We start from the raw sequence: 24,713 nt of genomic DNA, 5'->3' as shown, positions 1-24,713 counted from the left end.
GGTGCACAACAGGCCAGAGTACAGCACAGAGATCTTGTACATTTTAGAAGTGACAGAAGTGAACCTACTGATTTGTTTCACTGTGGTCTTATTTATTTTGAATCTATTTTATTTTAATATCCATCTATGTTTTAGTAACGTCCCTGAATTTGATTCAAGGCCTATGACTTTCATTGCTAGGTTTTGAGGAATTATGGACAGTTACAGCAATGTAAAGGTCTTTAAGAAGAGAACTCCAAGAATATAGCAACACTATAGCTGAAAATTCTACCACTGACAGTGGAGAAGGCAGAAATGCAGTCAGCTAAAAGCAGAAGGGTACAAAATTTATTAGGTTTAAGAAAGTACAGTGAAGCAATACAAGGATTTATAAATGTATATGGAAATTGTGGCTCAGAACTTGATTTGTCCAATGCCACTCTTGCCCGCCTCCCATTCGCCATACTCCCAACAACTCCCTGCCTGCAGCACTGGCACAGATTCAGAAATAAATATGGAATCTGGCTTTTTAATTAAAAAGTGGCTAGATACAAGAAAAATGTGAGTTTTGAACCAGTGTCATATGGAAACATTTTCATTTACCTCACTAGACTCAACTAAAATAGAATGAATAGAATCTTCTGTGAAACATTAGTTGCATCAGAGTCCAGGTGTTTGTTTTGTTTTGAGATGGAAGCTACAATATTTTTAAATTTCAATAACACCACAGTGATATTTGCAACAACATTGCATAGTGCAGTGACATTTAGCAGTTGCTTCACAAATCCCGTTGACTATATTTACTGAAGTAAAACATTGCTTACTATACAAATAATAAGCAACTTGTTTACATCGAACTGCCCTTCTGAAGTTTTATAAAGAGCAGAATGACAGCATTGCTTTACACTGACCTCTTGGGCTGACATACCTTCGTATTGCAATGTATGTTATCAACTGCGGATGGTTACAGGTTGAGATCATATGTTGCAATACCTAGTGTATGAACATTGGGTTAATTGTAATGCATGCCCGCATTACATACTAACATTAATTGTTGTTTTAGTTGTTTGACAGAGATCAGTGCCAAGATTAATATTTTCTGACCTCAAGACCTTTCCACCTCAATGACACTTCTAGCTGGTTTGAAATGGACAAGGGGAAACATGAAAAATCAAAGGCCACTGTAAAATCCCATGTTTCTGAAGCATAGCATGACCTCCATATTCTTAACATATAACCTAATAAAAAAGCAAGAACTGAATAGATGGGGGAAGGCAATGCTGCCCTTGAGACCCAGATAGTCTTCTGGCATTCTTTCACTTCTTGATGGAATGCAGACATCACTGGCTGGCCCAGTATTTGTCACCCATCTCCAACGACGCTGGAAAAACTGATGATTAGCTGACTTCGTGAACCACTGAAATCCATTTGTGGTTCACCCACAATGCTGTTAGGAAATGCATTTCCATGATTTTGACCCCTTGATAGTGTAGGAAATGCTAATTATAGCTCCAAGTCAGGATGGTGTGTGGCCCAGAGAACTTGCAGATGATGCTGTACCCATGTGTCTGCTGTGCTTGTCCTAGGCGTTAGAGGTTGAGAGTTTGAAAAACATAATCGAAAAAAGGTTTGGTGAGTTATGAATAGCCAATACGGAGAGTGTGCTGGGAGGATACCAACCATTTTAAAGCTAAAGGAGGACATGAAGTAATGAGCTATCTTCTGAAATATACTTCTGATTTGCTAGCCTGTGTCAGAGTTTACTCAAGAGTCATCCTTTAGGCAGGACATGGATGACATGGATAAATTTTCAGTACAATTTATTAGTTTTATAGTCATCATTATCTCATCATTGATACCAGCTTTAATTTTCAGATTTTATTTCATTAATTAAATTTAATTTCCTTAGCTGTCAGGGTTGGGCTTGAAGTCATGACTCTGCACTGTTAGTCCAAAACCTTTCATATTTTGTTCTTGAAGAAAAATATGAAAATCTCAGCCATTTTTTTTTGTAGCTATTTTTATTATAAAAGTAACTTCCAGGTAACAGTAAATTATTATTTTTAAACTGCACAATTAGACTTGGCATTCAGTGATTACTAATTTTAAAAAACAAAAAACAATGTTTGTTTACAGATATGATGTACCACTTAGTTCTGTGTGCAATCATAAAACCAAAATGTGCATGTTTTTTAAGACGTCAGTTTAATGTTGAGGCAAAAACACTTATTGAATGTAATTTCAGAGATCACATGCAGTCATCTGCAAATTAGCCTGTTCCTTTTAAAACCATCTAGAAAATTAGCAGCCCCTTTGAATGTATTTAAGAAAAAAACAGCTGTCAGCAAAATGGCTGAATTTAATACAATATTACTTGGATTCAATATTTTTCATTCTATAACTTCACATATCCCCTGTACCTCTTCTTCAAAGTCTGCACTCCAAAGAGGAACAAATACAACCCATTTTCTAAATTGGTTTAAATACTTCATTGATAAATGGAACAGAGTTTCTTTTCATCCCCCATGTGGCCCAGAAACTCAAGCTGAGGAACATAGCATAGATTTAAATACGATATCTCTCCATGAGATCATCATCACTTAAATCAGAATCATCATCATCTACCTCCCCCTCGATGACTGAACGCTTCCCTTTGCAACAGGAGACAATTAGACCAATTAGGAAGACCTGTGGATATAAAATAGTACCATTAACGAAAAGTACAAATAGAAATGTAAAAAGTGACATCTGAACAGTTACAATATTGACAAAAAGCTAGAGAACAGTCAAAAAAAGATGGTGCAGGGAAAGCACAGCAGGTCAGGTAGTATCTGAGAAGCAGGAAAGTCAACGTTTTGGGCACAAGCCCTTTACCAGGCATGTGGAGGGGTGAAGGGGGATGAGAGATAAATAGGGGTAAGGGGGGGTGGGGCCAAGAGGTAAGGTAGGTGATAAGGCAATAGGTGGATGCAGGTGGGGGGGTAATCGTGATAGGTCAGTGGGGAGGATGGAGCGGGTAGGTGGGAAGGAAGATCGACAGGTAGGACAGGTCAAGAGGTCAGTGCCGAGTTGGACCACAGTAAACAAGCAAGTTAGGATTACATCAAGCAGCTGCTATCCAGGCACAGCAAAGTCAGCTCCCTCTATACGTTATATTTAAGTCCAAACTGTCAAAGCATATTGTTGTCAACAGTAATGTTGTGACTACATTCTCTCTAAGTTGCATTCTTTTCCCACGAATTAAACTGCCAAATTACTGATTGGTTTATTTCCATTATGTATACAGAAAATAAAGTGATTAAAATCTAAGTCATGCAACAGTTTGAAAGTCTGGCCTATAAAATCACCATTTGCTGATATAAATCAGCATTTACGGGAATCTTTTTCCTCTTGGATCTGTTGCTAAAGAATTGATTGTTGCGTGCTGTTGGCAGCAGCCCTTAAACAGAAAGGGTCTCTCTGTCAATTTTCACTAGACATTTGATAAAAATGCAACCATTTGTGTCAAAATTCTATGTACATGCCTATAAAATGGCAGTCATAGAGTCATGCAGCACAGAAACTGACCCTTTTGTCCAACCTGTCTGGGCGACCAGACATCCCAATCTGACCTTGCCCCATTTGCAGCATTTGACCCACATTCCTGTAAACCCTTCCTTTTCATATACCTATCCAGATGCATTTTATATATTGTAATTGGACCCACCATCAACACGTCCTCTGGTAGCTTATTCCACACATGCATCACCTTCTGCATGAAAAAGTTACCTCTCAGGTCATTTACAGATCTTTCCCCTCTCACCTTAAACTTTTGCTCTCTGGTTTTTAACTCTGCCACACCTTCTCCATGCTCCTCATGATTTTATAAGCCTTTATAAGGCAACCTCTCAGCATCTGACGTTCCAGGGAAAAAGCTCCACCTATTCAGCCTCTCCCTCCAGTCTCGGCAATATCTTTGTAAATCTTTTCTGAACCACTTCAAGTTTAACATTCTTTCTATAGAAAGACAACCAGAACTGCACACAGTATGCTGAAAACGGCCTCAATGTCCTGTACAGCCACAACATGACCTCCCAACAATATTCAATACATTGACCAATGAAGGCAAGCTTGCCAAATGCCACCTTTCCGACCCTGTCGATCTGTGACTCACTTTCAAGGAACTATGCACCTCCAATCCCTAGGTCTCTTTGTTTGGTAACATTCCCCAGGGCCCGACCATTAACTCTAAGTCTTGCCTTGGTTAGTCTGACCAAAATGCAACACCTCACATTTATCAAAATTAAACTCCATTTGCCACTCTTTGGCTCATTTGCCCATCTGATCTGCCCATTTGTCCACTATACCACCAATTTTAGTGTCATCTGCAAAATTACTAACCATACCTCCTATATTCACATCCAAATAATTTATATAAATCATGAAAAGCAGTGGACCCAGCAATAATCCTTATAGCACACCCTGGGTCACAGGGCTCCAGTCCAAGGAGCAACCCTTTACCACCACCACCTGTCTCCTACCTTCAAGCTAATTTTGTATTCATTTGGCTAGTTTTCCTAGATCCCATTGTTTTGCTGAAATCCATATAGACAACACCTACCATTCTTCCTTCATCAAACCGCTTTGCCATCTCTTCAAAAAACTCAATTAAGTTAGTGAGGCACAATTTTCCATGCACAAAGCCATGTTGACTATCCTTATTCAGTCCTTCCCTTTCCAAATTCAAGGAATCTCCTTCAAAGACTTACCCACCATTGACACAAAAGGCTCACTGATCTATAGTTCCCTTGCTTTTCCTTACAGCCTTTCTTAAATGATGGCACCACATTGCCAACCTCCAGTCTTCCAGCTGACCTGTGGCTGACGATGGTGCAAATACCTTCGCAAGGGACCAAGCAATCTCTTCCCTAGCTTCCCACAAAGTTCTGGGAAAAACCTGATCAGGTCTCAGTGATCCAGCACCACCTTTTCTGTAATATGAACTCTTCTCAAGATATTACTATTTATTTCCCCGAAGTCCCCTAGCTTCCATGGCATTCTGGTAAAAACAATGACTGCAGATGCTGGAAACCAGATCTGTCTGCAACTATATTCTGGATTAGTGGTGCTGGAAGAGCACAGCAGTTCAGGCAGCATCCAAGTAGCTTCGAAATCGATGTTTCGGGCAAAAGCCCTTCATCAGGAATAAAGGCAGTGAGCCTGAAGCGTGGAGAGATAAGCTAGAGGAGGGTGGGGGTGGGGAGAAAGTAGCATAGAGTACAATGGGTGAGTGGGGGAGGGGTTGAAGGTGATAGGTCAAGGAGGAGAGGGTGGAGTGGATAGGTGGAAAAGGAGATAGGAAGGTAGGACAAGTCCGGACAAGTCATGGGGACAGTTATTGAGCTGGAAGTTTAGAACTAGGGTGAGGTGGCGGAAGGGGAAATGAGGAAACTGTTGAAGTCCACATTGATGCCCTGGGGTTGAAGTGTTCCGAGGCAGAAGATGAGGCGTTCTTCCTCCAGGCGTCTGGTGGTGAGGGAGCGGCGGTGAAGGAGGCCCAGGACCTCCATGTCCTCGGCAGAGTGGGAGGGGGAGTTGAAATGTTGGGCCACAGGGCGGTGTAGTTGATTGGTGCGGGTGTCCCGGAGATGTTCCCTAAAGCGCTCTGCTAGGAGGGGCCCAGTCTCCCCAATGTAGAGGAGACTGCATCGGGAGCAACGGATACAATAAATGAGATTAGTGGATGTGCAGGTAAAACTTTGATGGATGTGGAAGGCTCCTTTCGGGCCTTGGATAGAGGTGAGGGAGGAGGTGTGGGCGGAGGTTTTACAATTCCTGCGGTGGCAGGGGAAAGTGCCAGGATTGGAGGGTGGGTTGTTTGGGGGCGTGGACCTGACCAGGTGGTCGCGGAGGGAACGGTCTTTGCGGAAGGTGGAAAGGGGTGGGGAGGGAAATATATCCCTGGTAGTGGGGTCTGTTTGGAGGTGGCGGAAATGTCAGCGGATGATTTGGTTTAATGCGAAGGTTGGTAGGTGGAAGGTGAGCACCAGGGGCGTTCTGTCCTTGTTACGGTTGGAGGGGTGGGGTCTGAGGGCGGAGATGCGTTGAAGGGCATCTTTAACCACGTGGGAAGTGAAATTGCGGTCTCTAAAGAAGGAGGCCATCTGGTGTGTTCTGTGGTGGAACTGGTCCTCTTGGGAGCAGATCCGGCATATGCGGAGGAATTGGGAATACGGGATGGCATTTTTGCAAGAGGTAGGGTGGGAAGAGGTGTAATCCAAGTAGCTGTGGGAGTTGGTGGGTTTGTAAAAAATGTCAGTGTCAAGTCGGTTGTCATTAATGGAGATGGAGAGGTCCAGGAAGGGGAGTGAGATGTCAGAGATAGTCCAGGTAAATGTAAGGTCAGGGTGGCATGTGTTGGTGAAGTTGATGAATTGCTCAACCTCCTCGCGGGAGCATGAGGTGGCACCAATGCAGTCATCAATGTAGCGGAGGAAGAGGTGGGGAGTGGTGCCGGCGTAATTACGGAAGATCAACTGCTCTACGTAGCCAACAAAGAGACAGGCATAGCTGGGGCCCATACATGTGCCCATGGCTACGCCTTTGGTCTGGAGGAAGTGGGAGGATTCAAAGGAGAAATTGTTAAGGGTGAGGACCAGTTCGGCCAAACGAATGAGAGTGTCAGTGGAAGGGTACTATTGGGGACGTCTGGAGAGGAAAAAACGGAGGGCTTGGAGGCCTTGGTCATGGCGGATGGAGGTGTAGAGGGATTGGATATCCATGGTGAAGATGAGGCGTTGGGGGCCAGGGAAACGGAAGTCTTGGAGGAGGTGGAGGGCGTGGATGGTGTCTCGAACATATGTGGGGAGCTCCTGGACTAGGGGGGATAGGACAGTGCCGAGGTAGGTAGAGATGAGTTCAGTGGGGCAGGAGCATGCTGAGACAATGGGTTGGCCAGGGTGGTCAGGCTTGTGGATCTTGGGAAGGAGGTAGACCTGGGTGGTGCGGGGTTCCCGGACTATGAGGTTGGAAGCTGTGGGTGGGAGATCTCCTGAGGTGATGAGGTTCTGTATGGTCTGGGAGATGATGGTTTGGTGATGGGGGTTGGGATCATGGTCGAGGGGGCAGTAGGAAGAGGTGTCCTCGAGTTGACGTTTGGCTTCAGCGGTGTAGAGGTCAGTGCGCCGGACTACCACTGCGCCCCCTTTATCCACTGATTTGATGGTGAGGTTGGGATTGGAGCAGAGGGATTGGAGGGCTGCGCGTTGTGAGGGTGAGAGGTTGGAGTGGGGGAGGGGGGGTAGACAGGTTGAGGCGATGAATGTCCCGGCGGCAGTTGGAAATGAAGAGGTCGAGGGCAGGTAATAGGCCAGCGCGGGGTGTCCAGGTGGATGCAGTGTGTTGGAGGTGGGCAAAGGGGTCCTCGGAAGGTGGGCGGGAGCCCCGATTGTGAAAGTAAGCTCGGAGGCGGAGGTGACAGAAGAATTGTTCGACATCACGGCATGTATTAAATTTATTGATGCGTGGACGGAGGGGGATGAAGATGAGTCCTTTGCTGAGGACTGATTGTTCGTCCTCAGTGAGTGGGAGGTCTGGGGGGATGGTGAAAACTCGGCAGGGCTGGGAGCTGGGATCTGGTGTGGGTGTAGAGCTGGGAGGGGGTGTGATGGTGGGAGGAATGGGGGTGGAGTCATGAGCACGGGTAATGTTCCCCTTGGGGTTCTGGGGGGTGGGGATAGTGACAGTGGGGTCTGTGGGGGGCATGTCAGCAGAATGCAGGTGAGTGGCGCTGGTGGGGGCGGAAGTGGTGGTGACCACGGCAGTAGGGGTGGCGGAAGTCACTGAGCATGTGGCATCAGCGATGATGTGAAGGGCAGAAGTGATGTCAGGTGTGATGCATGAGGAATTGTGAGGGGTGGAAGTGGTTGTGGGAGTGGCCATGTTGGGGGCGGAAGTGACATCATCAATCAGCGTGGGAGTGGCAGCTGCATCAGCCACATGGCTAATGGTGGAATAGGTTTCGAGGCCAGGGGAATCTTCTGGAATGTTTGAGGAGTGCTGGCTATGGAGGTGGATGGATAAAAGTTTGTTGTACTTACAGTTTTTGATGTTTCAGATGGAATTGAAATACTGTTTGTTGAGAGTACGAATTCTCCTGAGGATGTAGTACAGAGATTCTACACAGTAAATACTGACGCAAAATATTCATCTCACCCATCTTCTATGGTTCCACACGTGATTCTGTGTTGATCTTCAAGGGGCCCTATTCTCTCCCTCATTTTTTTTTTGCTTTTAATTTACTTGTAGAATCTCTTTGGATTCATTTTAACTCCATTTGCCAAAGCTATCTCATGTCCCCTTTTTGCCCTCTTAATTTCTGTTTTAAGTACACTCTTATTGTCCTTATACTCCTCCAGGGATTCACTCAATCCCAGCTGTCTATACCTGACATATGCTTCTTTCTTTTTCTTGACCAAAACCTCAATTTCTCCGGTCCTCTAGCATTCCCTACACCTACCCGTCATACTGTTCACGCTAACAGGAACATATGGTCTCTGAACTCTCATCATCTCATTTTTAAAGGCCACCCCATTTCCCAACCAACCCTTTACCTGTGCATAATCTTTCCCAATCACCTTCTGAAAGTTCCTGTATAATATAATCAAAATTGGCCTTACTTTTTGATCAGTTCTATCTTTTCCATAACTATTTTAAAACTAACTGAATTATGATTACTTGCTCCAAAGTGCTCCCCCACTAACATCTCAATCACTTTCCCTGCCTTGTTTCCCAACAGAAGGTCAATTATTGCTCCTTCTCTAATAGGTACATCCACATTGAGTAAGAAATTTCTCTTGTACATGCTTAACAAATTCCTCCCCATCCAAGCCCTTAATATATGACTGTCGCAGTCTATGATTACAAAGTTAAAATCCCCTACCATGACAACTCATTCTTACAGATATCGGAGATCTCCTTATTTTTTGGTTTGTCGATTTCCTGCTGACTATTGGGGGTTTTATATTACAATCCCAACAAGATGACCACCCTTTCTTATTTCTCAGTTCCACCCAAATAACTTCAATGGATAATCTCCTAGGAATATCTTCCCTAAATACAGTTGTAATGTCATCCTTATGCAAAATGCCACTCCCTCTCCCCTTTCTTGGCTCTCTTTTTAATCTTCCTATAGCATCTATATGCTGGAACATTAAGCTGTCACATTTCTAGAATAGTTATGATATTCAAGTCAAATATTCAAAACTAGCAAATCTTCCCACAAGGAGAAAGGTCCCCTTACAATACAGATGGAACCCAGCTTTCTTATAGAGGTCATTTCTACCACAAAGATATCCCAACTGTCCAGAAATGTGAATCCTTATCCCATGCACCAACTCCTCAGCCATGCATCCATCTGCTCTATCCTCCTACTTCTACACTCATTGGCACGTGGCACTGGTGGGTAGTCTAGATATTACTAATCTCATGGACCTACTTTTTAACCTCTTGCCTATTTTCCTACATCTCTTTGCAGAACTTCAGCCTTTTCCCTAACTATGTCACTGATACCAACATGTACAAAGACGTCCTGTTGGTCACTCACCCTTTCAGAATATTCTACACCCTCCCAGAGACATCCTTGACCCTGGCCAAGGGAGGCAAGACACCAGCCTGATGTCTTTGGATTTGAGGCCTCATGAATTCTGAGGGGAAATCTTGGGGTCAAGTGAACAGCTAGTAACTTGGGTTCTGTCTTCTTCCCCATCTTGTTCCACTGGAGTTACAGTGACTTCCTGCAGAAAATATAAGTTCCTGCCTCAAACAATAGTAAAAGAACACAGTAAATACCTGTTGGTCAAAGTTGCAAAGTCGGGTATGTGTGATACAAGTCCAGTGCTTTGTGATGATGTAAGGTTTCCTAAGTCTTCGAAATCATTTCAAAGATAAACATAGTAAAAAAAAATGTACTTACTGCAATAAATGCCCAATTGCCAAAATAGTATACAACATTGAAGAACCAGAATTTGTGAAGGAAGAGATATGTCCTTGTCACTGTGCACTGATCTGAAAGTCAGAGTACAGACAACAATCAAATATCTAAAACTGAAATACAAATTCAATGGTTCAAAAATAAAGTCAGTCACAGCAACAATATAATTATCATTACTCAATTTGCTCTTGATACCAATGCTATTCATTTGTTTCCTGATATCACTGATCCATATAAAGCACTGTGCACAAGTAACCAGTCAAGCAACTAGCAACAGCATCATACTAACATTCAAAGCTGTCCAATCTGATGATTGATTGGACAATTGTGGCCAGGAACCTGGATGGATTACCTTCTGACTGGATTGGCCCTCAGTGTTTACTTTTCATGTAGGCTGGGAATCAACCTTGATATTAAGTGACAGACGTCTTAGAAATGCAGCAAGGACTGACACAAGTACCTGTACATCTGATGTTACAGAAATATAGCAACTATATACAATAGTAAGCTTGTTTCTTAAATACTGTATATACATGTATTAAATAATATATGGTCTTATTTCTATCTGATTAATTACTTCAACTTGAAATGGGCTAAAACAAAATACCCATCAAATGAATTAAAGTACCATGAAATCAATGGAAAGAACCTGCAAAGGGTCACCTTTCCATACATTTACTTGGCTACTGCAATGTCATCTACTGGCCAGCTTGTCAGTCTCAACCATCTAAAACATCAGCTAATTGAATCGCTGCCTATTCTTGCTCACTTCAATTCCCGGTTGGAAACCTCACTTTTCCTATTAAAATTCTCAAATTTTCAACAAGTCATGGCCTTACACCTTACCCTCTATACATTATAACCTCTCACCCTGATTTGCAACCATGACTTCAATTAGGTATTTACCGAAGAATGTCCACTTTTTCAGCTCTCTCTCCTTCTTTAAGCTATTCCTTAAACACAACCTAGTCGACCTAGATTTTGTTTACCCCTCTAATAGATTAGATTAGACTCCCTACACTGTGAAAACAGGCCCTTCGGCCCAACTAGTCCACACCAACCCTCCGAAGAGTAACTCACCCAGACCCATTCCCCATATTCACCCCTGACTAATGCACCTAACTCTATGGGCAATTTAGCATGGCCAATTCACCTAACCCGCACAATTTGAACTGTGGGAAGAAACCAGAGCACCTGAAAGAAACCCACGCAGACACAAGGAGAATGTAAAAACTCCACACGGTTGCCCGAGGCTGGAATTGAACCCGGGTCCCTGGCGCTGTAAGGCAGCAGTGCTAACCACTGAGCCAGTTTCCCTTCTGATCCATGCCGATTTATATATAGAGGGTAACTCTGTGCTTCCAAATGATGCAACTGAGAAATGGTACAGAGATGAATTGGAGAGGAACCAAGGATGAAATTCAGTCATACACTGCAAATAGTGTAAGGACATACACAGAGGTGGAGAGATTGCTGCCAACAGTAAAAACCAACACACATAGTTCACAAATGAACAGAAGCACTGATTATAAACAAGGCCAGAAATGAATTGGAAATTTTTAATAATTCATATTTACAAGTATTAGGGAGGGAGGACTTCTACATACAAATGTTTTGTGCCAGTGACAATGTACTAAGATTAAATGGAATTAATTCTGTTATGACAGAAAATAGATAATTTTGGGATAAAAAGCAGCATTTTACTAAGAATAAACATCTTGCCTGCACCAGTGTTATGTGAAAAGGGTGTGAAGATGGACACCCACAAAGTATTTTGTAAATTTGACTATTTATGCATTTCAGCCATGATTTGGAGGTGCCAGCGTTGGATTGGGGTGTACAAAGTTAAAACTCACACAAAACTAGGTTATAGTTCAACAGGTTTATTTGGAAGCACATATTTGAAAAAGATCTGGATTGTTTGTTAAGTCTCATCCTTTAGAATGACAGTTGGTTTCAGTTCTTTCATATGCAAATCCAGAACTATTTTTTAAAAGTTACATTCTCAAGTGTACTTTAACAATAGGTATGAGCCTCACACAGGGATCACACATTATCTGAGCTGACATGGCACCTATTGTTAAAGTTCTATTGAAAATGTAACTCTAAAAAAAGATATGGGATTTACATATGAAAGAACGGAAACCAACATGGTCATTCTAAAAAATGAGAGATTAAGTAAACAATCCAGGTCTTTTTCAATATATAATGTCAGTTGTGATTTGGAGATGCTGGTGTTGGACTGGGGTGTACAAAGTTAAAAATCACACAACACTAGGTTATAGTCCAACAGGTTTAATTGGGTGGCTGTGACACTCAACTCTCAGTGAAGAAATTCCTTCCCATCTCAGTCTTAAATTTGCAACCCTTCACTCTGATCCTGAACTCTCCCATGAACATCCTTTCAGCACTTATGCTGACAAACCCCTTAAAAATCTATTTATTTCCATGTGATTATCACTCATTCTTCTCAACTCCAGGGCGTAGAGTCCCAACTGCTGTTCAGCTTTGCTCAGAAGACAAGCCCTCCAGAGGATCATCCTAATAAACTTTCTCTAAAGTGCCTCAAATGAAACTGAATCTTGCTTTAATTAAAAGGGAACAAAAGAGCTTGCAATATTCAATCCACACTACTCCAGTTTTACCATCACCTTGCACAGTTGCAGTGTAAAACATTCCCAGTCTTATACTCTAACCCCTTTGAAATATGGGCCATTACTTGCCTGAATACCTGCTGCACCTGTATTTGATGCTTAAGTACCCCCAAGTCCCTTTGTGTTGCAGCTTTCTGCAGTTTTTTCCTAAAACACCGTCAATTAGCTTAATTTTCAAAGCCTAAAAATAATGCTTCAGTAAGTCAGTTTCAGCACATTCAGAAAAGTCAAGAGTAAAAAATGTCATCCATTTACATTTTCATTCCCATTTTCCCCTATGTTCTCTTCCCATGTATATTTGATCTCTCTGCGGTGCACAGGAACCATAATGAACCATGTCTTTGTTTCAATCTCCCCACATTCTCCTTTAGTTTTTTGGCAACTTTGGTAAAAGGATCTACAGTCTGGCAAATGATGACAATCAGATTAGAGTCATAAAAGTTTACCATCAGGAAAAAAGGTAACAATAGTGAAAAGAAATTCATGGAAGATAAAAGGAAATTTTAGAGAATAAAGTTAAAAATTTAATAGGAAGCAGGAGAAAAGCCAACAAATAGAAAAAGAAACCTGTTCAACAAATAAAAAAATTCTGCAAATCAGCAAAGTAAGGAACAAACATATTAAAGATCAGTGTGTCATAAGCAGTAAACAGAGAATGACATTAACATGACTGCATTAAACTGTGCTCTTCAGTTTCTGCTAAAATATTAAAGTGTCTGTGATTTTGCAGTCCTGTCCCAAACTGACTCTGTAATGCACCAACGATCATTTTTTTGCAAAATTCCTTCAAAGTGCTCATCTTGCATCATTTTCACTTGACACTGGAATAGCTTCATTTATGACTGCTTCATCTTCCTCATTGTCAAGTATTGTTAGTATTAGTTGACCCTTAACAGTCTTCACAAATGGTCCAGCAAAGCACTTGGCTAAATTAAACTACAAAGGAAGGATGTGATCCAGGAAAACACTTGCCACCACCTTCTTGTGAGCAATTAAGGACTGGCAATATGTTGGTCTTGCAACATACACATTGTATGAAATACTGAAAAGAATAAGAAGACAGGGGATGAACGCTGGCCAATGACCCTGCGGGATAGTGTTGAACTCAAAACCCAGAGGTCAACAGATCGAAACCATCCTCTATTTTTTGAGCAATTCCTATTGGGATTGTGGAAGTAGTAAGAACTTAGCATACTGCTACATGATGGGATATTTGACCAAGGTAAAAGCTATCTTGGCTCTCAGCCTCTCGCTTTAGTGGGAAAATATTGCTGGAGATAAAGACCTGAGGTTGTGTAATTATAGCACTGCTGCCTCACAGCGTCAGGGACCCGTGTTCAATTCTCACCTTGGACAACTGTCTGTGTGGAGTTTGCACATTCTCCCCGTGTCTTCATGGGTTTCTTTCAGGTGCTCTGGTTTCCTCCCACAGTCTGAAGATGTGCAGGTTAGTGAATTGGCCATGCCAAATTGCCCATAGTATTAGGTGGATTAGTCAAGGGGTGAATGTAGGGGAATGGGTCTGGGTGGGCTGCTCTTCGGAGGGTGGGTTACTCTTCAGAGGGTCGGTGTTGACTTGTTAGGGCTAAAGGGCCTGTTTCCACACTGTAGGGAATCTAAGCTAATCTAATAATTTGATGAAATATAGGCAGTATATCATAGGCTCACGAGTGGAAGTGCTTTCTGAGCTCGTTAGCTTTTCTGTGCTTGGGCTCGAGGCAAAAGCTGCACTGTATTTATCTTTATCTAGAATTATTGTAAAGTGCGCAATGTAAGCAAAGTTGTTTGTATCATTGTATAAGTATAGGCTGACTGTGCAATTCGGGAGAGTACTGTTAGACAGTACAGACTGTCTCAGCTTCTCTGTGAATTCATGAAAAATAAAGCTTCTTGAAACAAGACTCAGAGTCTCAGACTAAGTAATTTCCTCGACAGGGGTCAGGTGGTGCAGTGTTAATGTCTCTATTCCATGGTCCAGGAGGCCCAGATTCAAGTCCCATCTGCTCCAGAGGTGTGTAATAATATCGCTGAACAGGTTGATTAGAAAGGTAAGTTAGATTAAAAAAAAGAAGCCAGGTCCACAGTGACCTGATAAATGTGCTGGGAAAAATAAAATTCTATTGCCTTGACAGACATCACATGAAAACACAAAGGGGATTTAACCACATTAGTTGAGCAGAATCTGATCAGATTTGTTATATTTCCCAACCGTAACTTGGAACTCAGGAAAATATTTGCAGCTAATGTCAATTCTTTACTGTGTACATCATTCAGACAATGGTACCACATTATTTTTATGGAACTGTTTATAGGTGCACATTGGGGGAGAAAGATGGAGGGAGGCTGCAAAGTGGGTTTGGGGAGAAAGGAAGGCTTTAAAAGAGTGTGTTTGAAACTTGTCAATAAAGGAATACTCAGCTGACTAGAAACCAGGAAAACCTGAAATCAGTGAGGCATTACTTTCTTGCAAATGTATTTAGAATCACCCGCTTAAGATTGCATATGCATAGGAACTACTATATCGAGAAAAAAAATGGATGCTCATGCAATGAACACTATCAATTGTTAAGTTTAATTTTGCAATACTTTGAAAATGGTATTAACTGCTTAGTTGAAATTGGTCAATTTTGCAATGGAAGCATATTAACTGTGACCTCACTAGTCTTGGAAGGTGATTCATGGCGAAAACTCTTCGGGTGTAGAAGTATATGTCAGGTATGTTGGAAATTAAAAACTTCTATTGCCAACTTATGCCTGCTTTATGCAAATTTAAATACAGCAATGTAAAATTAATTAATGAGTCATGGAGGTTTACAGCATGGAAACAAGCCCTTAGCCCAACTTGTCCATGCTGCCCATAATCCACAATTAATCTAGTCACAAAGCTGGTTCTTTTCTCAATGATACTGTGTCTTTCACCTTTTTCAGAGAGGTCACAAAACACTCTGGGCTCCAAAATGGTTGGGTTTGGTTCAAAGATGAAAGGCCTATTTGTTTATATGTACACAAATGAGACTTTAGGCCAAAGCTTTCCTGTTTTTCAGAGTAACCTGTATAATTCAAGGGGGCATGGCCAACTCTCGAGCTGAGCAGTTCAGTCCAGAACTAGTGGGAGTTCAGCTGTGGGCTGTGTGGAAACAGGCTGCTAGACTCTTTCTCCTTCTGCTCTTCTAAATTTGACCTGTAAGCCTTTGTTTCATTTTTACTGTGTTTAAGGGGTTTGCTTATTGGATTGTTGCGCATATTCGGAACAGCATAATTAAGTAATTTGGATAAACTAAGTTCTATAGGAGTTCTTTATTCTATACTTTGTGTTTCATTGTATAATTTTATGAATAAATTTTTGTCAGTGTTAAAACCTGGTAGACAACCTAGCTAATGTACTCCGGGTAACTTTCACTGTAAGCTTACCAAAATGAATTGCAACTTTATGGTGTGGGATGCCTGCTTAGGAATGTTTTGAGTGGTCTGGCCTAGTCCATAACAGATTGAGGGCTCTTTACGGGATTCTAAACAATGAATGGTGGGTGCTGGTGTCTTTATTTCGGATGTTAGTTTGGTTGGGTAGACAAAGCTTGGGTTCTTTCAGTCACCAAAAGTTTTCTGGAAGTGGATCCGGTGACTTTGGAAGTTTTGCAAAAGGTGAATAAGATCAAGCTGCAGGAATTAGCAGACAAGCTGGGACTGGAGCTGCCTCCTTCTGTGAGAAAAGGAGAGATAATTACAGCAGTAGCTCATCATTTAAACTTACTGGAGAAACCATCAGAATCTGGAGAGACGGTAAAAATTCAATTGCAAATGAAACAGATTGAGTTAGAAGTGAGAGATGAGGAAAGGGCAGCAGAAATGAAATAGTTTGAATTAAAGTTAATAGCAGAAGAGAAAGACAAAGAATAAAGGGCTTGAACAGAAAAGGAAAAAAAAGAGACAGAGTTTGAACTTCAGAAACTGACAACTAAAAAGTCAGCTGGGGATGAAGACTGAAGGCAAGGCATCACACTCTGCATGAAAAAAATGCCCCTCTGGATCTTTTTGTACTTCTCTGGTCTCACCTCAAACCTATGCCCTCTAGTTTTAGACTTCCTTACCAGGGGACAAGCTATTGGCTATCTACCTTATATATGCCTCTCATGACGTTATATACCTTTACAAGGTCGAATTTGAAAGCTGAGTACAGGGTTAAGGATAGGATTCTTGGCAGTGTGGAGGAACAGAGGGATCTTGGTGTGCAGGTACATAGATCCCTTAAAATGGCCAAAGTGGACAGGGTTGTTAAGAAAGCATATGGTGTTTTGGCTTTCATTAACAGGGAGATTGAGTTTAAGAGTTGTGAGATCTTGTTGCAGCTCTATAAAACTTTGGTTAGACCGCACTTGGAATACTGCGTCCAGTTCTGGTCACCCTATTATAGGAAAGATGTGGATGCTTTGGAGAGGGTTCAGAGGAGGTTTACCAGGATGCTCCCGGGACTGGAGGGCTTATCTTATGAAGAGAGGTTGACTGAGCTCGGACTTTTTTCATTGGAGAAAAGGAGGAGAACAGGGGACCTAATTGAGGTATACAAGATAATTAGAGGCATAGATAGAGTCGAGAGCCAAAGACTATTTCCCAGGGCAGAAATGACTAACACGAGGGGTCATAGTTTTAAGCTGGTTGGAGAAAAGTATAGAGGGGATGTCAGAGGTGGGCTCTTTACACAGAGAGTTGTGAGAGCATGGATTGCGCTGCCAGCAGCAGTTGAGGAAGCAAGTTCCTTGGGGACATTTAAGAGACTGCTGGACATGCATATGGTCACAGAAATTTGAGGGTGCATACATGAGGATTAGTGGTCAAAGGCACAACATTGTGGGCTGAAGGGCCTGTTATGTGCTGTATGTTCTATGTTCTATGTAAGGTCACCCCTCAGTATCCTATGCTCCAGAGAGAGAAGTTGCAGCCTATCTAGTCTCTCCTTATAACTCAAACCGTCCACTCCAGTTAGCATCCTAGTAAATCTTTTCTGTACTCTTTTCAGTTTAATAATATCCATTCTATAGTAAGGTGACCAGAACTGCACACAGAACTACATATGTGGCCTTACAAGCATATTGTACAGCTGCAACAAGATATCCCAACTCCTACACTCAAGGCTCTGACCGATGAAAGCAAGCATGCCAAAAACCTCCTTTACCATCCTGTCTACCTGTGACCACATTTTGAAGGAGCTATGAACCTGTACCCCAAGATCTCTTTGTTCTATAACACTCCTCAGGGTTCCACCATTAACTGTGTAAGTCGTACCCTCGTTTGACCCTGGTCTTACTCAACAATGCACAATGCGGAGCCTTGTCAAAGGCCTTGCTAAAATCCATGTAGACAACATCGACTGCACTGTCCTCATCCAACTTCTTGTTCATCCTTTCAAAAAAAACCTCAAATTTATGAGACACTATTTCCCACGCACAAAACCATGCTGACTATCTGAAATGAGTTCTTGCCCCTCTAAATGCTTGCAGATCCTGTATCTCAGGATTCCCTTGAACAACTTACCCACCAGTTCCTATAGTTCCCAAGCATCTCCCTGCAGCCTTTCTTAAATAATGACACAATATTAGCCACTCCCCAATCTTTGGGAACTTCATCCATGGCTGTCCATGATACAAATATCTCCACTAGGGGCTCTGCAATTTCCTCTCTATTGCTCCACGAAGTCCCAGAATGTTTTCCTTTTTGTGACTTTATGTTTAATGGAGTGTTAATAATCAAGGATATTGATAAATTCTAATTCTGCTTTTGTGAGAGAACTGATGAAGAGTCACCAGACTCGAAGTGTTCACTCTGATTTCTCCCAACAGCTGCTGGTAGATAGCTAGCTTTCACCAGCAATTTCTGTGTTTGTTTCAGATCTCCGTTTTATTAAATTCAGAAGCTGTTGTCACAACATGACTATTACCTTGTAATTATGGTGGTTGGAATAGTGGGGATGAGAAAGTAACCCTCAAGAAAATCTAAAGAAGAGCTATAGGAGGTGAATATACCTAGGGTATCTAACAAATATACATAGTTCACAAATAAATATGCAGCTCTGCCAGAGATGGATTTAAAATTTCAAGACATAGTAATAAAACTATAAGTCCGATTTCATTTTAATTCATTGGTTTGGCATTGATGTGGAGGTAAAAATATTCTGCACTGGAACATGTGAAGACCAGTAGCTTTGCAGGTGCAAACAGGAGGGCCAGCCACTGATACTGACGAGTAACCATTACTACAAATCAAAGTTAATTTTAAAAAAGCTTTCTTCATTATAAAGCAATGATGGTGAGATTCACCAATATTATTTACAGTCCCTGCTGGATTATTCATTTAATAATAGTCAGTGAAATATAATTATCTTACATTTGATAATTCAGTTGTTTAAGTGCTGAATGTTAAATTTACATATTTTAGAAATGTAGCCTATTGCAAACTGACCAGCAGAGTAATCTAATCAAGTGGTTATAATGATGGAATTTACTTTTGATATTATTAATTAGAGCTTGACATCATACTGTTCTGGAGACCACACACATTTTCAGTTTTTATTATTACTGAAATTCTAATTGCTGATTGAATAGCTTAAGAAAGCAACTTCACTATCCTTTATTAATGATTAGTCATTTACCTCTGGATCCAAACACTTTCCCATCAGTATGATGACTCACATGTGCATGTCCCAGGATGCACTGACCCAGTGGGAGTGAGGAGTCAAAATGGAATCGACTTAGAAGGTACTCTAACGTGGTGCTGCTGTTTGGAAGATGTTATTTAAGGAAAAGTAGTTGATATAGTGTACCATGTAATGTACACACTGCTACCACAAACAGCTGGTGGTGGAAGGAGTGAATGTTTAGACTGGCAGATGGGGTGCTTTGTCATGGATGTTGTTCATCTTCAGTATCGTTGGAGCTGCAATAATCAGGGCAAATCAGCAATATTCCATCACGTACCTTGTAGATGGCATTAGATTTAGGTTAGCAACTGAATTATTGGCTGCAGAATGCATAGTCTTTGAACTGCATTTGTAGCCACAACATCTATATGGCTGACCCAGTCTGTTGCTGGTCATTGGTAACTGCCTGTTTTGTTTATCCCCCAGTGACAATGCAACAATGTCAAGGAGAAATAGTTGGATTCTCTCTTGTAGGAGATACTTACTGCCTGGTACTTGAGTGGTGTGAATGTTACTTGCCAACTGTCAGTCTAAGCCTGATGTCCACATCTTGCTGCATATTGAAACTGACAGCTTCAGTATGCAAAGAGCTGTGAATGCTGCTGAACTTTATACAATCATTGGTGAATATCCCCATTTCTGATCATGTCAAAGACAGAATCTCATTGATGAAGTAGCTGAAGACAGCTGGATCTGTGACTGCGTCTTGAGGAACTCATGCATCAATGTTATGAGTTTAAAAATCCCGGCCACCAACAACCAGAACCATCTTCCTTTGTATTAGAATGACTCAACTGATCGAGACATTTCCACGAATTCTACTGACTTAAAATTTTGCTTGGTTCCTTGGTGCCATGCATGCACAAATGCTGACCTTATCTCAAAGGCGATTACTTTTACTTCAACTCTGGAGTCTGGTCTACTGCCGCTTTGGTTGAATTTGTAAAATTCGCCTTTCCTCAGTTTAGAAGTTGGATTTCCAGGCCATCACTGACCTTTCTCATGGCTATCCTAAATCTAACCATTATGGTCAGTATCTCCAAAATGGTCTCCTAGTGATACATCTTCCACTTGCTTTGGAACATTTCCAAATATTGCGTTCAGAGTTGTTCTCTCTTGTTAGGCTTTATCCACTCAAGCTAAGAAAGTTCACCTGATGTAAATTAAGAATTTTTCTCTTATACTAACTTGAATGCAAATTATTCCAGTTGATATTTGTGTCGTTAAAATTCCTTACTCATACTGCCTTATTATACTCTTCCCTGAAATTTGATTACACATTTAAACCTCTATCTCTGACTTTTTTGGGGCCTATAATACAGACCAACAATGTGTTTGCCCATTTTGTAGTTTTTTATTTCTAACTGTATGTTCTCATTTGATGATCTTTCCAAGTTTTCATCTGTCCTCTCTGTTTTATTTTATCCCTTAATTAATATTGTGAACTGCCCTTCTCTTCCACCTCTCACTCTATCACTTCTGAATATCCTATAACTTGGAATATTAAGCTGTCATTGCTGCCTATCATTCAGCCTTGTCACAGTTATAATTATGTTCTCATATTGTTGTATGCCTACCTGTGCCTCAGCTCACTTGTCTCATTCCACAGGCTCTTTACCTTTTGGTACATTCAAATTGGACTTGCCGAACTCATAAGTTTCCAGCTTATGCTTCCTTTGCCTTCGAGACTCAAACACGTTTTAAATTCTAACTCCATCTTAATTTTGCTCCTCTTTGAACTACTGATCAGGATCCCATGCCCCTGACAATCCAGTTTAAATCTGCCCGAACAGTATTAGCAATCCTCCCAGCACAGATGTTGGTCCCATTTCTAGCATTTACCAGTTAGACCACAGCTGAAATACTGCAAACAGTTTTGAACTAGATCACGTTGAATGAATGGCAAAGTAGACCTGATGGCTAAATATCCTATTTCGACTCTAAGATCTTATGATCTTATGGTGTCTTTCCTTTCTTGACGTGAATTGTCCAGACCTGAATCTATTACAGTCTGTTTTGCGATAACATGGCAATTGCATTCTCATGCAACCATGTGTTATAGAAAATCGTGAATAGAAGTAATGGGCCTATGGGAAAAACGGGGTTGGGGTGAACCACCAAAAATATCAGTAAAAATCAAATCAAAAATAGTTGTTTCTATGATTGAATCAAATTTGCAATGAAATCTGGAACTAAGTGGACAGTGTAGAGCCTAAAATGAGCATCAGCAAGCAGGTTATTGCATATTAATTGACACAGTTAAAAACACTTTCAATTATATGATCCAGGGCTTTTAGCTATTTCTTAGATGAAGTTAATATTGTTGGTTGAAGACAGACATCTGTGATACTGGAGATTGCAGGAGATGGCCAAGAAGATTAGGGGGTTAGATCGGGTTGACAGTGAGAACCTTTTTCCACGTATGGAGTCAGCTATTACAAGGGGGCATAGCTTTAAATTAAGGGGGGGTAGATATAGGACTGATGTTAGGGGTAGGTTCTTCACTCAGCGAGTCGTAAGTTCATGGAATGCACTGCCAGTAGCAGTAGTGGACTCTCCCTCTTTATGGGTATTTAAGCGGGCATTGGATAGGTATATGGAGGATAGTGGGTTAGTGTAGGTTAGGTGGGCTTTGATCGGCGCAACATCGAGGGCTGAAGGGCCTGTACTGCGCTGTATTCTTCTATGTTCTATGTTCTAAGAATCATCTACACAGCACTGTGGCTCCAGAAGGTTGCAAATGCTTCAGAGCTACTTCTTACACTGATAATCTGGGATCCATCATCATTAAGGATTGGGTTGTTTGGTGAGCCACCTCTTCTAATTCAAGTGCTCATTACCTTGACTGGATGATTTAGGGCTGCAAGGCTGTGATTTGATCAAGTGTTTGTGGGATTGTTTAGTTCTGACTTACAAGTGCTGCTTCCATTAACTGGCATGCACAACAGCCTTTTTATGGTAGCTTCATCAGGTTGGAAACTCATTTTTAGATATTCCCAATGCTGCTCCTGGGCATGTTCTCCTGCACTCTTCATTTCGATGGAGTCAGGAACATACCAGACTAGGTGATCACAAGTTGAGTTGGAATACAATTATGCTGCTGCATATGATGCCACTATTTTGAGCTCTTAGATCTATTTTGTATCTACTCCATATAGCACAATGTCTGTGCCCTATGGATAGTGTCAATTGTTTCAGTCACTATCTGCAGCAGGTACAGTCTCATGAGATAGATCTTTCAGGACTCAGACAATTCAGTCAGTAATGATATTAATATCCATCACCAACAATGGTAAAGACTTCCATCCATAGTACATTCCCTGGCCTTGCTACCTATAGTGTTTCTCCCAAGCTGTATTTAACTCAGATGGGTACTTATTCATCTTCTGTAGGTGCTGGCAGATCATAATCAGCAGGAGATTTCCTTGGCCATGTTTTTCTAATGGCAAGAGAATTCACGGGGTCCAGAGTCAATGTTCAGGATTCCCAAGGCATCTTCCTTCAGATTGTAAATCATTGTGTCCATCAACTCTGGTTGCCCCATCCTGACTGTGAGATATCACATCTCCAGGGAGGCGATGGAGGAATTTGACTGTAAGATTCTACAATAAAAACCAGGTCTAGCTGTTGCTTGATGAGTCTTAGAATGAAGAATAGAATAGAATCCCTACAGTGTGGAAATGGGCCCTTCAGCCCAACAAGTCCATGCCGACCCTCCAAAGAGTATCCCAACCCAGAATCATTCCCTATTACTCTACATTTACCCCTGACTAATGCACCCAACCTACACATCCGTGATCAATATGGGTCATTTAACATCGCCAATTCACCTACCCTGCCCATCTTTGGATTGTGGGAAGAAACCGGAGCACCCAGAGGAAAGCCACGCAAACACGGGGAGAATGTGCAAACTCCACACAGTCAGTCACCAGAGGCTGAAATCAAACCTGGGACCCTGGCACTTTGAGGCAGCAGTGCTAACCACTGAGCCACTGTACATGGTGGGAGGTATTCCCCATTTGTAATGGTGTTACCCATATATCAGCACAGGTAACACCATTACACGGGTAACACACCATGTATGCTGCAAGTACTCATGTGACTGGACCAATGTGGTCTATCTCATATGCTGTAGGCAAGGATGCCTTGAGGCATGGTACATTGGTGAAACTGAGCAGACGTTACGAGACAGATGAATGGACACTGCACAACAATCATCGGGCAGACATGTTCCCTCCCAGTCAGGGAACACTTCAGCGGTTCAGGACATTCAGCCTCGGACTTTCGGGTGATCATCCTCCAAGGCGGACTTTGGGACAGTGGCTGAGCAGAAGCTGATAGCAAAGTTCGGTACCCATGGGAATGGCTTCAAATGGGAACCTGGGTTCATGTCACACTACAGGTAACCCACTGCACGATACACTCTCTCACATACATGCACACGCACGCACACACATCCACACAGACCCTCCCTCATACATAAGCTCTCTCTCATAGGAACACACATATACCTCCGCACTCACCAACACAAGCACCCTCTCACACAAACCCAACCAAGCTTACAAACACACACACTATCATGTACATCCACATCCACAAGCACAAACTCAATCTGTCACTCCTAAATGCACACACATACAAACTTATGGGGTGAATTTGTTGTTGCAGAATTACATTTTATTTTGCTCCAAAACTGCATGAATCCATGTAAAACTACACAGAGGGTTTGTTAGTCTGACACAGCATTGGGACATAGACAGACTTCACACCTATCGTTTAAAAAGCTGAGCTATCTTGAGAATGTAATTTAAAAGAAGTTCTGCGATTTACATATCAAAGAACAGAAACCAACGTATCCCATCATAAAAGATGAAAGTTTTAATCTAAGATTGTTTACTGTATCACATCTCTAAGACACTGGACTCCTTTGCTATACATTCTTAAACCTCCACAACGAGCTGATGAAGGAGCAGCGCTCCAAAAGCTCATGCTTCCAACTAAACGTATTGGACTATAACCTGGTGTTCTTTGAAACTGAATTGATTGTCTTTTCATTTTGATTTCTGTTCACACAGGTCTTCTACTGGAGATGGGATACTGAATTTATTTCTTAGAACTGTTGCCAATGACCATTCACTATTGAATAAAGACGACAATTGATAGTTAAGGATCAACTATTTCTATACACATTTTCACTTCTGGAAGTGGGATGTTGAAGAAAATTATACCTTTTCATTGAATATATAGTTTTTTAAACTTGAGATTGCTCCTTCAGTGCAATAACCCTCAAGAATGTCTCAACATACAGCTACTAAATACTATCAGCAAAACTGCTATGCATTTGCCAAGCAGAGCCAGAAAACACTGTAATCACTAAAGTAGTCAACAACTATAGCAGTGTCAGAAATTATGTTTAAAT

General features: G+C 41.7%; 1 protein-coding gene across 1 annotated transcript in view; it reads right to left on the bottom strand.

Annotated features, from left to right (window-relative positions):
* Positions 1-1,981: 1,981 nt before the first annotated feature.
* Positions 1,982-24,713, bottom strand: part of lmbrd1 (LMBR1 domain containing 1) — a 297,592-nt gene continuing 274,860 nt past the window's right edge. Inside the window, exons 15-16 of the mRNA XM_072558080.1 lie at positions 9,932-10,023; positions 1,982-2,667 (exon numbers count right to left, since the gene is read on the bottom strand). Of these exons, the coding sequence (XP_072414181.1) occupies positions 2,545-2,667; positions 9,932-10,023 (215 nt within the window). The 3' untranslated portion in view covers positions 1,982-2,544. The remainder of the gene's footprint in view (positions 2,668-9,931; positions 10,024-24,713) is intronic.

Source organism: Chiloscyllium punctatum, chromosome 3, assembly GCF_047496795.1.
Source record: "Chiloscyllium punctatum isolate Juve2018m chromosome 3, sChiPun1.3, whole genome shotgun sequence".
NCBI lineage: Eukaryota > Metazoa > Chordata > Chondrichthyes > Orectolobiformes > Hemiscylliidae > Chiloscyllium > Chiloscyllium punctatum.
This window is presented reverse-complemented; position numbering and strand designations above follow the sequence as displayed.